At 46.8% G+C, this 14,223-nt stretch overlaps 1 protein-coding gene across 14 annotated transcripts in view; it reads right to left on the reverse strand.

Moving 5' to 3' along the window:
- MYT1L (myelin transcription factor 1 like) overlaps positions 1-14,223 on the reverse strand; it is a 476,241-nt gene that overhangs the window by 64,752 nt on the left and 397,266 nt on the right. For 8 of the 14 annotated variants that reach the window (XM_053588628.1, XM_053588632.1, XM_053588626.1 and 5 more), the window contains exons 15-18: positions 11,236-11,486; positions 9,031-9,267; positions 6,954-7,075; positions 6,018-6,086 (exon numbers count right to left, since the gene is read on the reverse strand). In XM_053588628.1, the coding sequence (XP_053444603.1) occupies positions 6,018-6,086; positions 6,954-7,075; positions 9,031-9,267; positions 11,236-11,486 (679 nt within the window). Of the gene's footprint in view, positions 1-6,017; positions 6,087-6,532; positions 6,596-6,953; positions 7,076-9,030; positions 9,268-11,235; positions 11,487-14,223 lie in introns of all 14 variants that reach the window. The other 6 variants (XR_008379597.1, XR_008379596.1, XM_053588623.1 and 3 more) reach the window with 1 other exon arrangement.

The raw sequence follows: 14,223 nt of genomic DNA on the forward strand, positions 1-14,223 counted from the left end.
AATAGAATTTGTGCCTTATCTCCAGGTACTGGTGAGATGTTTCGGAAATAATGACTGAATGAATGAGATGTCACTTGATTTATGGTGTCTCTGAAAGCGCCCTGCATGGTCTATGCTTTCTTCAGGATGTCAGGGAGCTTAGAGGGCTCCAAATTGTCCCTTATCTCCCAGAAGACCCAGGAGCTACGAATGCAGAGATGGCAAAACCCAGGAGGGGCAGGGAGGCTTCTGACGCAGTTTGAATGCTGCGTAAGTGCTGAAGTGGGATGGGTAGGTACAGCTAAACAATCAGCCAGCCTGTTTCATCATAGGCCTCCACACCCTGGGCTCCCAGGCTGGGGAGAAACCAGCTGCTGTCCCCCACCAGGTTCTAGAAAGACTTTCCAGGCATCTGGAGGTGTAATTCTCCCAGTGTTTTTTTCTTTCTCTCTCTTTTTTATTTTTTCATTTAAAGGCCTCGATGTAAAGTATTCCAAAGCGCAAAAGGACTTTGAGTGAATTAATGTTCTCATTTCTGTTACACAAGATATAAAGGATTCAACGTCATTCAGTAAGAACTAAATTAATGCTTCTATTTCCCTCCCTTGGGTTCTGGTAATATTTTCACAGAGTGCACAATTTAAAAAGAACTACAGAATTTTTGTATGTCGTCACGGTTAATAATAAAACTTACTGTCTACTCAGAGTCTGCTATTGACACTACCCTGCTTCACAGATAAGGGAGCAGAGACAGAGAAGAGCCTAACCACACACCCTTTCCACCAGAAAGCCGATGTTCTATCCCATTTCTTTGTGCAAATCACAGGTCTTGACCATTAAACTTAACTCCCGTCACCTCCTGCCTTTCCTTAATTTCCTGGGTCTGATTTTTTACTGTGAATTTTAATATAACCTGCATCAAAACACTGATCCAGTGAGTCATAAACACACAAACAAACTTGAATTGCATTTCAAATATTGCTAGAGAACTTTATAAATGTTTAAAAGCACAGATCCCTTTAAAAAGTTAAACACCTAAGTTTTGTTGTTTTGTCTTGTTTTCGGTTGGTTTGTGTGTAAATACAGTTAGTTTAAGGTAAATAAGATTAATCGCCTGGCACTCTCACATGGTATCTGGGTTGAAAGCTCCCTGTTAGTGGAGAGGGAAACAGAAGCCAGATTTGCAGCAGGGACTTAGCTAAGAGCACGGACATCCAAGGGCTTGTGTCAGCTGTATGGGAGGCCCCTGCTGGGTCCACTGCAGTAAGAACGGTGCCCCCAGGGATGGAGAAAAGATAAGGAACATAAGAATCAGGACCCGAGTAGTTCAGCTTGGTTGTTGGTTTGTGTGTTCATATGTATGTGTATACTTGAAGTCATCCTTCTAAAACATTCTTATTTTAGAAGTTTTACTCTATTATGCGTATCTGTATTTCTTGTATTGAATGTATTTTTGAATTGGTCTTACTCATTATGATAGAGAAATATCCCTTGCAACAAGCTGTATTTTATAGGGTACTTAAACAAAGGGCTATAGCACAAACTCTCTAAACCTTTTAGGATGTTGGGATACAAATGGCAGAACTGGGTCCCTGCTGGAGCAAGCTCAGGGTGTGTTCAGCTGACAACAGTGAGAGCTGTGTGCGGAGCTAGTGCAAGCCAGGATGTGATCCTGGTTTACCTACCACTGGGCTGATCCTGGGTAGGTTATGAGAAAACTGTAGGAGGCCAACCTTGGAAGGAAAAAATTTGTGTGTGGATGTACAGTTAGGGTCATAGTTAAACACAGTTAAATGTAAACTCCTGATCCTTGATGACAAACAAGTCACCTAAGGTGGTGTTGATTCTGAAGAGCAAGTGGGATGTGTGGAGAAGCTCAGCTCCAGCTTCTTCACTGCACCTCGAGGAATGGCCTCACCCAAGCCTCAGTTTCTCCATGAGTAAGTTGGGCTAAGCAGCCTTCACAGCTTTTCCCACAATCTGTGCACTCCCACTTTGCCCAGGGCAAAAGGCCTTAAATGCAGAGTGTTTCATGACAAGCAGGAGCCACCACAGGCTTGGGGAGGATGCAGTGGCCTGGCAGTGCTTCCCAGAATCCCCAGTCTGCACGGGGATGGGCGTGCACTGAGGACCCTTCTCACCCAGAGAGTCACGGGTGGCTGGGCACACAGGCGTTCTGGGGTACACTGAGTCAGCTGCTTAATGAAACCACCCTTCCTACTGAAATGAGGGTGTCTGCAAGAGTGATGCTGGGGGTGAAAGACCACATGCTCAGTCCCCTCCACCGTGAAGGCTGAGCTCACAACTTTCTGTCTGAAAGAAACTGAATTTGCATGGAGGTCAGCTCTTACTCCAATAAGGAAATAATACGGATATTAAAGAAATCAGACCCCAGCCCAGGGCAGCTGAAAACTTCTAAGTTCTGTAGATTCCATACTGTGAACTATGGAAGCAAAAGCATTTGGAAGTGAGGATCATTTCTGAGACTCTGGCGGGCACAGTCGGTGTGGAGAACCCACCCCCACAGCAGGAGCATCATCGGAAGCAGCCTGCGTTGCATCCAGGGCTGAGAAGTAAGCCCAGGGCATACCGGAAATGAGCAGCCCTTAGCAAGAAGTTGTATTCAGGCTTGGCCTAAGTTAGAACTTTAATTCTTTGATTCACGATATATTTTAAAACAAATGTAACCCAGTTAGAGCAGTTTACATTACATGTGGGCTACGAGGCATGTGGAGACTCCTGAGTGCTCAAAGACATTCTAAAGGGCAGGGAACCCAAACACAGCCCCCAACCCCTGACCCCATCGTGGTCAGATCAAAGTCGTCCAGTATTCCTTATTCTGAGTAATGGCAGGACTCACCCACGGCCTCATGTGATAAAGACATGAATAATGAGGAGGTGTCTAAATTTGGCCAACCAAAGTATAAATGAAAGCCAATCTGCAGGCCCATTTTAAGAGGTAATTGCCTCTGATTGAAATCAGTTTTGATTTGGTTTAAATTGGTTACTGAGAGGGCTAAAGCACCTACATCACGCTTGTGTCTGCAACTGAACTCACATCTGGAAGCAGGGAGAAGAATTTATGGCAGAAAGAATATGGTTCCTTAAAAAGAAGAATACAGGCTGACGTCATGTGGTTCTCAAGTTCATGGTACGTCTTCCGGGGAAACTTAGCAAATGAAATTTTAAGAGAAAAGACTTCTCCTTAGACTCAGAGCTTATGTTAGCTAGATTTCTCACCAAAAATTCACTTTAAATTTTATACTTTTATTCTACTTTGCTTTTTGGCCTGTGGTATCAACGAACCTCATGGCCAGATGATCCTCACTGTGGCCTGGGCCTGCAGGGGTGCTCGGGTGCCGAAGTTCCCTTACCTCTGAGCCACCCAACTCTATTCTCTGCAGCAGATCGACTCAGAAACGGGGAAAGCAACAGCTCCGAGGTTGGAGTAAGGTCCATGTACACATTAAATTTTAATACATTTTCAGTTTACAATTGTACATAATTCAACATGAAAGTACTGATTTCTTTTTAAGACTATCCCACATTTGTTTCTTTAGATCAGAACTGGAAAGCATCATCTCAGGAGGCTTAGGAGCTTTGATGATCTAAGACCCACAGTTTATCTGGCAGAATTTGTCCATGATCAAGGTCCTGCTAACAGCCAACTATCAGAGTTTAGTTTTGGAAGTGACAAGAAGAAGGGTTCCAGAAAATTCTATCTGTTAGCTGATGCATAAGAGAAAACTGAGGTAACTGGGGCCCACGTGTTACGGTCTCTGTGAGCAAGTAGAGAGCGTGGCACTGAGCAGTGGGGAGTGCGTCACGTTCTCAGGAGATGCGGCTGCGGGAGGAAGTGACCATGGCTTTAAAACACGTGGAAGAGTGTTAAAGGGCGCAGCGTGAGTCATCCAAAGACAGCAACTGCCCATCTCACAGGGCTGAGCTGACTGCTCTGCGTGGAGAACCAGCCAGCAGGGCTTCCTGACCTGTGAAGCAAGTGGGGGCTGGGGGCACTGCCCGGTATAAGATGAAGAAAAAATGTTACAATCTGTGGTTTCCTCAGCTTGGAAAGACATGGCATCAAGTAAAATGTGTCATTAAATCTTAGCCTTTTTATAGAAGAAGTTTAACTGAAATTCTTGGTTTTGAAGATCCATTATTAGCAATGGACCCTTTCAGAAAATAAGTCAAGTTTAGACTTCACAGCAAGGCTCAATCAAAATGGTACTTAGTTTTTGTGAAGACAAGTCTAGAGACAGGTGTGCTTTCAGATCAGCCCTGAATTAGGCAAAGGCCATCATCTTCTGGAAGACACAAGTGTCCCCTCGAGGACAAGCAGGACAGTGCGGGCAGGGGGCCAAGCAGCTCTGCACTACCCCAGAAGATGCGGAGAGCCAAGGCCTCCCTGGAGACACCTGCGCTGGTGACCACCACACCATCGCAGTGGAGGGAGATCCGAGGGACGTGCTGTCACTGCAGACACGGCACGTCTGCTCGGAGTTTCAGACCAACGCAGATCTTCAAGCGCAACGTCAAGGGATACAAGCAAAGGAAAGCTAGCCTCAGAAAGGACTCTGGTCTCTGGGGCTCGGAGACACTGCCCAGGCAGAAGCAACCCTGGACACAAGTTGTACAAAGGCCACTTTCTTGTTTACAGCTGGCCTGTTGGAACCGGAGAGGCGCCAGACTTTTGCAAAGCCTCCCTCACCAAGAGATTCACGGGAATGTCGCCATGCTCTGACACGTTGGGCAAGTTCCAAGTGAAGTTAATCACATTTTGACCAGGAGGGAAATGTGGTTTAAAGCCATAAAAGAGATCCCTGAACCAAGTGGTGTCCTCGCTGTGGTTCTAAAGCTACGATGTCCTCTGGACACCGCGTGGAGCGCACTACAGATGCTAATGCTGCTAAGTTAGAGGAAGCCCTCCAGCTGTGTGTGTCCTGTGAGGAAAATCCCAAGAGTCTGTGGCGAAAGGGCTAGCTCAGGAAGTCACTGAACATGAGCAGGTGGTCTATGGCACTAGGGCCTTGGACAGGTAGCCTGTAAGAAACGACAGGGTGTGAATCCAAGCCCCGCACGAGACAGCCTCAGTCAGCTGTCACAGGGCTGGGCTAGGGCAGGAAGCTGGGCAAGGAATCAAGTGTGGGTTTGAGACATTTTCGTTGCATGGATAATAACACCTTTCTCACACAAAATGAAACCCAAGCAATTTGACATAATGATAGCTACGTCAGATCATCTCGCTTCCCATCGTGCTGTGGAAGTCTCCTAGGCCCTGCCCTCACGCCTGGCACACCCCTGAGTGCCTGCTCCTGCTGGAGTCTGGAGCTTTTAATGTACTTCCCATAACTTGTACTGGCTTCATTCAACTTCTAAGAAGAACCTGAATACAGACATCTATTTATAAAGAAGGGAAACCTCAGTCTGGTGGTATATATGTAGATGGTTTTACAATTTTGCCAAATTTATGCTTAAACATTGTAGGCACAGAGGAGAGGGAGGTAAACTGTAGAGTGACATGTCAGTGTCCGTGTGGTCCCTGAACTGTGAGTTGTCACTGTCCTGCTAAGAACTCAGAGCGTGGTGCATTTAACAAATCAGCTATTATCATGGTACATTCTTATCATCAGTGCTATTTAAGTACCTGTATTTTGAATAATTACTCTAACTTATCACTTAAAAAGTAAATTTTGATTCCTTAAATTACAATCTTTCTCTTACAGTTTGAGTAACTATGTATTTCCCTTTCGTATGCGTGCATTTCTGAAGAGAAAATACTCACGCTTTAGGAAATTTGAGATAGGAAGGGTAGGATGTGAAAAAAAACAGAGAAAAACGTAAGGGAGAAAGGCAGGGTGGATTGTTTAGAAAAGTGGCTGAAACCCCCAGAACCGGCTGGCGGACGCTGAATCCAGGCACTGAGGAGCCCAGGTCATTTTTGTTAAAGACATTTTTCTTTTCAAATGACACATCATTCTTTGTGAATTACTGAGAGAATAAGTTTTCAAAAGAGAATGATTTTCATTAAATCTTACTTGAGTTCTTGGGAACTGGTGGCCAGCATACTTCGAATGCTTTTGTCAGCCAGAGGGCAGCCAGACAGACTGTAAGACAGGCCAGGAAGTCAGGTGAGTGGACCTCTAAGCGGCTTAGCTCCCGAACAAACACAACATAAAAACCAAAATTAAAAAGTTTAATGCAGAAAAGCAATGGGTAAGTGCTGTATATTGAATTTTTTTGTATAATTAACTCTGAATATATTCAAATATAAATTTAAGAAGATTTTCTGTTAACATACAGGTGTTTAAAAAGATAAAATGTTTATGTTCTTTGGTGTAAATATTTAAGAAGGATTTCACAAATTTAGGTAGTTTATTTGGAAATAAAAGACATTATACAACACATAAGTCAGCATGCTTTTGAAGGTCAACATACAGCACTTAAGGGTTGACACAGAATTCAACATTTTTACTTTGACAGCATTGTTGAGGTAAGCTGAAAACAATAAATTGAAAAGACAGAATCCACCATGAGAAAAATGAAGTCACACCTTCTGTGTGAGGCGTAATTACCAGTCACATGACCACTCCCATCACACCCCGGAGTTGGACATCTGCCACCAGACAAAAACAAGAACAGCCAGAATAGTAAGTATGTTTTTAAAAAAACTTTTTAAAAAGTTTCATTGTTTCCAGTTTAGCTGCAATGTCTGCAAGGGGGTTTCAGCGCCCTGAAGAAAAGCCGCAAATGCACAGGATTAAATGAAAATGACGCCTGCGTAGGACAGTGTCGTTAAGCACGAGCAGGTGCACAGTTAGCTTCTCCCTCTATGGGACTGGCGGTCTGAGACGTCGTGTGCTGTGGGTGTCGCATGCTCAAACGGCAAGGCATATACAGATCTGGGTTTTAACAATAAGCCAAAGAATGGGAAAATTAAGAAAAGCCGCCGTGTCCCCTCGCGTTATGCTTACGTTATCAAATCCTTTTTGTTCTCCTTGCACTGGGGGTACTTGGGCTTTGGGCTCGGGATGGTCACCTCCCCCGGGTACCTCCTTTCTTCTAGAGCCTCCTGGAAGGGATCCAAGTCTTCCGGCTGCAGGCAAAACAGAGCTTCAGAGCCACAGGGCCGGTGACACAAGGTGCAGGGGACGAAGGTGGCTGCTGGATCTGGGGCGGCCACCTCGACATTTCCTACTCTTCCTACTGAACAGTTAAAATCGTTGCGAATATTTGTCCTGACAAAGCCCCTTCTGAAAATGCAAACTAAACTTTTCATCGACTGCTCTAAACTTCTAAAATTACAGTCATTTGTCTGTGGTCAGTGATTCCATTGGCCATACTCAGCAGGAACGCACAATGGCTCCCCCAAGAAGGACCACTTTTAGTTTGGTCTCCTCTTCCAGCACCCAGCATTCAGAAAATGCCGGTGTCTGCAGCCACGGTTTGCACTGCCATCCCACACTGACCTGCCAAAAGTCAACAGAACCCCTGAAAACAGTTTAGGGTTGGGTTTTAACCTGTCCTCGCTGAGGACTTGACAAGGCTTGGGAAAGCAGCTGAGAAGAGCCCTGTGACTTCACATCATTGTATGCAGGGCTTTTACTTTTTGGTGTGTGTCTAATTGCAGTGACCAGAATTCCCTGCAGATGGCAGTGATCAGCACACGTGTGTCCTGGGTCCCTGTGCACAGGGGGTCCTATGTCCCTGACAGTCTGCGACATGAAAACACTTTTGTCATTTTGTGGGGGCTTAATTGTAATTAAAATAAATCCCAAGACTCACTTCCATGCCTTATTTGGTAGTAATGATTTAACTCTGCTGGAAAGAAAAAATACTTGGAAATTTAGCTTGTCACTCAGAGTCGAGGCTTTTTTTTTTTTTTTTTTATAATGACTGGATGCTTAAATCAATTACAAAAATAAAGTTAACAGGCTTATAAGCAGGCGCCCTCTCCCAGTCTCTCCGGGAGCTGCTGCTTCCCTAGGCCCTGGTTTCTGTAGGGTATTATTGCTTCCATGGCAGTCTCTCTTTTGTACTCAATTTTTATTTTTTTATTTTGCAGGGAATAAAGAAGATACAATAATTTTCAGGATTGAGCACTAAAGAAAGAGTCAGTCAAATAAAGAATTATTTTTCATTCTTTTCAAAACCTGAGGGCTATTGTATCTATTTTAATTACCTGAATTTGAGAATCGTAACTGCATCAAAAATATGTTATTGGCATAGGTGTTTTATTAATATTGTCATAAACAAAGATTTATGTGATTGCATTAAAATAATTTCTTCAAAGCTAAAGTCTTTTAAACACTCTAGGTTTCATAGAGAAGAGACACTGCCTTGGCTTTAAAGACCTAGCTAATTAACTGTTAGCTGTTAACTATTAACTACTGGTTAACTATTAACACAGTGAACCATTTGTGTTTATGAGACTCTCGGCTCCCTGCCCGTAGCTCAGTGGTTAGGGCACCAGCCACATACACCAGAGCTGGAGGGTTCCAACCCGGCCCGGTCCTGCTAAACAATGACAACAATAACAACAACAAAAATAGCCGGGCAGTGTGGTGGGTGCCTATAGTCTCAGCTACTTGGGAGGCTGAGGCAAGAGAATCACTTAAGTCCAAGAGTTTGAGGTTGCTGTGAGCTATGATGCCACAGCACTCTACCCAGGGCGACATAGTGAGATTTTGTCTTAAAAAAAAAAAAAAAAAAACAACTCTCATTATGATTATCTACCTGCAAAGAAGATCCTGTCAATGGTGCCCAGAAAAAAATGAGCTGGTATGCCATTTATACATTTTCTCAGAGAAATTATTTGTGACAAAACACACTTGCTAGAAAATAAAATTTATCATTTGAAAGAGTCAATTGTTTGTTTCACTCAAATCAATGTTAGTCACAAATCTCATATGAATAAAAAAAAAAAGTTTTCTAAGTCCTCATGAGCTACAGGTCGTATGTTTTCCCCTGGGGTGTGCGTATGGCATTTCTGTCCCCTCCCCGCCTCAGAGCCTCGCAGCCCCCACACTCAGCATCAGGAAAGAGACCTACGGTGATCTCTTTGGGGTCATCCTCGTCTATCCTCCGGGGCTTCATCTTGGTGTAGTCGACGGGCAGGTCCCAGCAGTCCCCCTCGCCCAGCTGGAAACACCGGCTGTCCATCACTGCCTGCTGCTGGGGGGACATGGGCTCCAGGGGCGTCAGGATGGGGCAGCAGGTGTCCCTTGGCCTCTGCTTGTTCATGCTGAGGTCCAGAGTCCCATTCTCATCCACCTCCATGTCAGGGTTCTGTCAGCAGAAAGACAGGGTGACTCTGCTTGGCCTGATCACCTGGGAGCTCTGCGAGCCCCCGCCCCCACCGTCTTGCCATCAGCCAGTGCAGCCACTAATCACAGATCCCCTCACTTCCATGTCGTTCGCCCAGGGACCTGGGTGGGCAGACATGGATGCTGGGCCTGTCTGCTGTGCTGTGTGTAGTTGTAAACTTGGGTGGAGGATCCATCCATCTGTTCATCCATCCATTTCTCTATTTCTCTACTGCCCTGCCCCCCGTGCTTTTAGGAATGAGCTTGGCAAAAGGAAATTTATAAGGTGACTAACTTGGGCTTCTTTCCAGTCTAATAGCTAAGAGATCACAAATATGTGTGTGTGTGTGTGTATGTGCACACGTGTGCTCCTGTATGTCAGTGTGCATACATGAACTTAAAAACCTTCCTTTATTTTTATTGATGCTAGTAGTTTAAGAATTAGAAAGGAGAAAAACAACAGAGTTAAAGGATGAAGGAAAGAGAGATAAGGAACTAGCATTTGCTTTCTGATACAAACTTACGATGAAGAGATTTTCATTTTAAGAGAGATGTGTACTCAAGGTTCAAAACACCTCGACTGCACTCACTATGGTCTGACCCACTCTAAGTTCAGCAAACCTGCAATTCAGTCATTTGGCTTAAAAAACCCTCCAAAAGGTATAGAGTGATATTTTTAAAAATGATTCTTTGAAGCAGATCAAGAATTCTTCAGAGCTTGCCTCTCAGGAGGTTTAGAAAGGGAGACCCTTGGACAGAAAGCAAAAAAATTAAAATGCCCCAACAAGCCTGTATTTTATTTTTTTTCCTGAAAGGGTTACATTCTCTCTGGAGCAAACATTTGGTTTCAGAGCTAGCTGAAAGCTGCTGCTTCCCTGACGTCTAGCTGCCCTGCTCTCTCCAGGCGGCAGAGGGGAGATGCTGGGAGGGCACCTGGATACGTCGCACGACGTCATTCTGTCTCAACTCTCCTCGTCAGAGTGTGCTCCCGAGTGGAAGGTTTGACACCAACTTAGGCTTCATAATGGTGGCTTTACTGTCTCAGTCTTACTATCATTTTGAGTGGAAAAAAACCGGAAGGGGTTTCCTTCATTTCTTGCCATAGACTGTCTTCCCTTCTGGCCCACATTTTAGCAGCCTGATCACAACACAAATTACCTGCCCCTGGCCCTTCTCCAATATCTGGGAATAAAAACATCAGTAGAAGTAAAAGCATTTGCAAAATACAAGATTACTGACCTTTCTCCACTCTTATGAATTACAATTATTTATAACAACTGCTGTCAGTTTGTGAGCTCAGCTCGGGGGCATGGCTGGGCAGTGTCAGGTGCAGAATGGCCCTTTGTGTGTTGCGACAGGTGAATAGGCCTTGGTAAGGCAGCTCACTCCTGCTTACCACGAGGATTAAGATGATTGATAAGAAAATAAAGCCCAGGGCGGCACCTGTGGCTCAAAGGAGTGGGCACCGGCCCCATATACCGGAGGTGGCAGGTTCGAACCCAGCCCCAGCCAAAAACTACAAAACAAAAACAAAAACAAAAAAAAGAAAAGAAAGCGCAGAAACTCTCCATACACACTGCAGATGCCATGGTGGTGGGATTTTAAACTAACGGTTCTGGCTGTGACTGTGTGGTTAATCAGGAGGTGTGGAGGTCCCACTGGTACTTCCCCTGTTCCCTGGACCTCCCCAGAAGCATGGCAGGGACAGTCCTCTGCTTCAGTCTAAGGCACGGTGCTCTTTAGCTCTCCCTTCTATCTACTATAGAATGACACTGCGTTCTATAGTAGAGTCAGGAGGGATGGTTGCTCCCACAGGAAGGGCCCTGCACGCATTAACCTAGAGGCACACCCCCCTGCTCAGACAGCAGCCCCACCCACGGGGCACACCCCCCTGCTCAGACAGCAGCCCCCTCTGCACTGGACCCTGCAGGCCACGTCCTGCAGTGCATACCCGCGGGGCACACAGGTCCTGCGGCTTGGTCGACAGGTTCTGTGGCATCTCCCGGCAGCGTGTGGACAGGTTGAGGATGGCAGTGGCCGCCATGTGGGCCGCCTCCACGTCGTGCGTGTAGTCAAAGCTGCTCTTGCTGCAGGTGCTGCTGGCGCTGCTGCCGCCACCGCAGCTCAGGTTGCTGCTGCTGCTGGGCGCGTAGCTGCTGGTGGTGCTGCTGCTGGGGCTTGCGTTTTTGCAGTACCGCTTCGCTGGGGAGACAGGGCGGGGACTCAGGGTGCAGCCCCCACGGAGGCCACTCGCGTGCCCGCGCTTCCTTGCAAGGCAAAACGACCAAGCCTCAGGCTTCTTTTCCTTCCCTGCCCCCTCCCACCTTTTTTCTCAACATTGTACATGTGAGGCTGAGCAGAGAATGGGCTGACCCTCGCACAGAATTCGCAGGGCACTGGCTCTGATAGGTGAGTGCCTGGCTGGGTCCAGGCCTCACCCGTGGTGACTCATCCCTTCCCTGCAATGCATCTGCAAATCACTCATCTGGGGGAGATGGACTGCTTCCTCCCTCCAGCCCACAGGGACCCAGACCTCCTGCAGGGCCTGTGGGGACTGTGTGCTTGGGCTGGGTGTGCCGTCTGATGATGTGACTCAAACACTTTTATTCTGTGGTCTTCCTAATTCTAATACAGAACATGGGAGAGAAAGGAGACATTTGTTCACACCTGTGGGAACCACCAGCCTGGACTAAATGTCAGAACACCTCAGCGTGACACTCTGGCACCTGCTGCACGTTGGGACACCCCCTATTTTCCATTAATAGCTGCTCCTGCAGGGAACAGCTGTGCTTAGGGGATTCTGGTGGCTCAGCTAACAGTCCCTTTCTCAAGACTGTCCTCACTAACAGCTACATAGGCCCTCAGGAGCAGAGTCATTCTTTAGAGCCATTTAGAATCTCCTTCAGCGCAAGTCTGAGAAAAAGCTGAGTCTGCAATTGCCTAGGATGAGCTCAGTTTTACTAACTGCTACTGTTCTGGGTGTTTGCTGTGTAGAGCAGACACTTCAGCTTTCGTGGGGGATCAGGTGAACCTGGAGGGTGCAGGACATTCCACAAGACACTCCTCTCCTAGGGCCGCAGTCCCTCCTCTCATTAAAGACCTTCATTCCTTGTAAGATGCACAGACCAATGACCCTCCCTCCACCCATCCTGCCCCCTCCCCTCCCTTTCCTTTTTCCCCATAGGACCACACCTAGGGTGCATCTCACAAGGGTACATGTGAAACTTACTAAATGTAGAATATAAATGTCTTGACACAATAACTAAGAAAATGCCAGGAAGGCTATGTTAACCAGTTTGATGAAAATATTTCAAATTGTATACAAAACCAGCACATTGTACCCTATGAATGCATTAATGTACACAGCTATGATTTAATAAATTCAAAAAAACAAAAACCTTCATTCCAGGGCAAGCTCTCCTGTGTCCCTGTGAGCAGCGTGAGGCTGTCCTGGAGTGCTCACTGCCAGGCTGAGGACAAGCCAAGCCTGTGCTTTGGGCCTGGCTAGGGCTGGCAAAGCTCCCTGGGGGCTCTGCCGGAAGCGCTGCTGTGTCTGGTGCTGGGGGTCTGCAGGTGGCACTGCCCCACCAGAAGCCTTCAAGACCACCGTCCGTAGCTCTGTACCTGGGGCTTGACATCCTCCAGTGATTTCTTCCCAAAAAGCGAGACGAAAAACTAAACAAGAAGCCTCACAGGCAACAGGGTCATTAAGAGCTGTATAAGGAAATTATCCCAAAGCACCACATTTAGCTACAAAGGAAAAAAGCAGCAGTCGCTGTGGATGGTGTCAGCTCTGGCCTGCAGACTGTGTTCCCAGGGCTCTGGGAAGAGACACTGCAGGCCACGCTCTTACTGCACAGCCAGCCAGAGCCCAGACAAGGCCCGGCCCCACCGTTCCCGGCTGAGCCCCGCCAGCAGCTGGGAAGACAACGCCACACAGGCAAGTGACCATTTTTTCCCCTACTTCCCTCTCATGGACCAGAGGTTCAAATTCCCACACGCAAAATCCATGATGTGAGACAGTAAACAGCAGATAATATTACTTCTGTGATGCCAACCTGAGATGGCAGAGTCACTTGGAATAATCACCACCCCTGGTGGGGCACAGCTGTCCCAGACCAGTGTCCCTCAGCAAGTGTGCTGGGGGAGGCTCCTTATCTAAGTGGCAGCACAGGTGGGGGTGGGCAGCGGCCGTGGGCTCAGCACAGACCAAGGCAGGCCTGTGAGAGGGTCCACCATGGGCTGTGGGGGCCACACCGAGTAACTGCTTGTCATAGCGTGTGATGTGGACTAAAGGTTGTAATTTTACATTATTTGCAATTTTGTTAGAAAAAAACAGGAGGGTAAAAATTGTGTGAGAAATGAATACTTACAAGGGCCCTTCATTTTTTACTGGGGAGGGCTGGCCCCTGGCTCAGAAGAACAAGTGGTCCATACAAAAAAAAAAATAATAATAGTTTTGTTTTGAAATGAACAGATTTCAGTTTCTAAAAGAAAAGTCAAAGGAACTACATGAGTATTTGCAGCAAACTGAGGCCGACCCTGGGCATTCAGCAGGTGGGTGGGCCCAGAGACTCGGCACTCTCCGCCTGCTTTCTGAGGTTAGGCGCTCCCTGAAGGGACGCCCTTTACACTGAGCTCACCAGGGTCTCTAAGGGGACGGCACCATGCCCTCCACCTCCCCACAGGGTGCTGCTACACGCCTGTTTCACATGATGCGGAAGCTGAGGCTGCCACAGTCAAGAGGAAGGTACGAGGGGTCTCACTGCAGCCCGGGGGCAGCTCACCTGGGTGGGCCCAGCAGCCCCTCTGCTAAACAGGCTCCTTCTGCCTGAAAATACTTTGCTTATGTGAATCTTTAACTACAGTGTATCTTCGCATTTCTTTCTCTTATCTAAAATGTGCATGTGATGCTGCACGTGGGTGCTACCCTGCAGGA

The sequence above is a fragment of the Nycticebus coucang genome, chromosome 4 (genome assembly GCF_027406575.1).
Source record: "Nycticebus coucang isolate mNycCou1 chromosome 4, mNycCou1.pri, whole genome shotgun sequence".
NCBI lineage: Eukaryota > Metazoa > Chordata > Mammalia > Primates > Lorisidae > Nycticebus > Nycticebus coucang.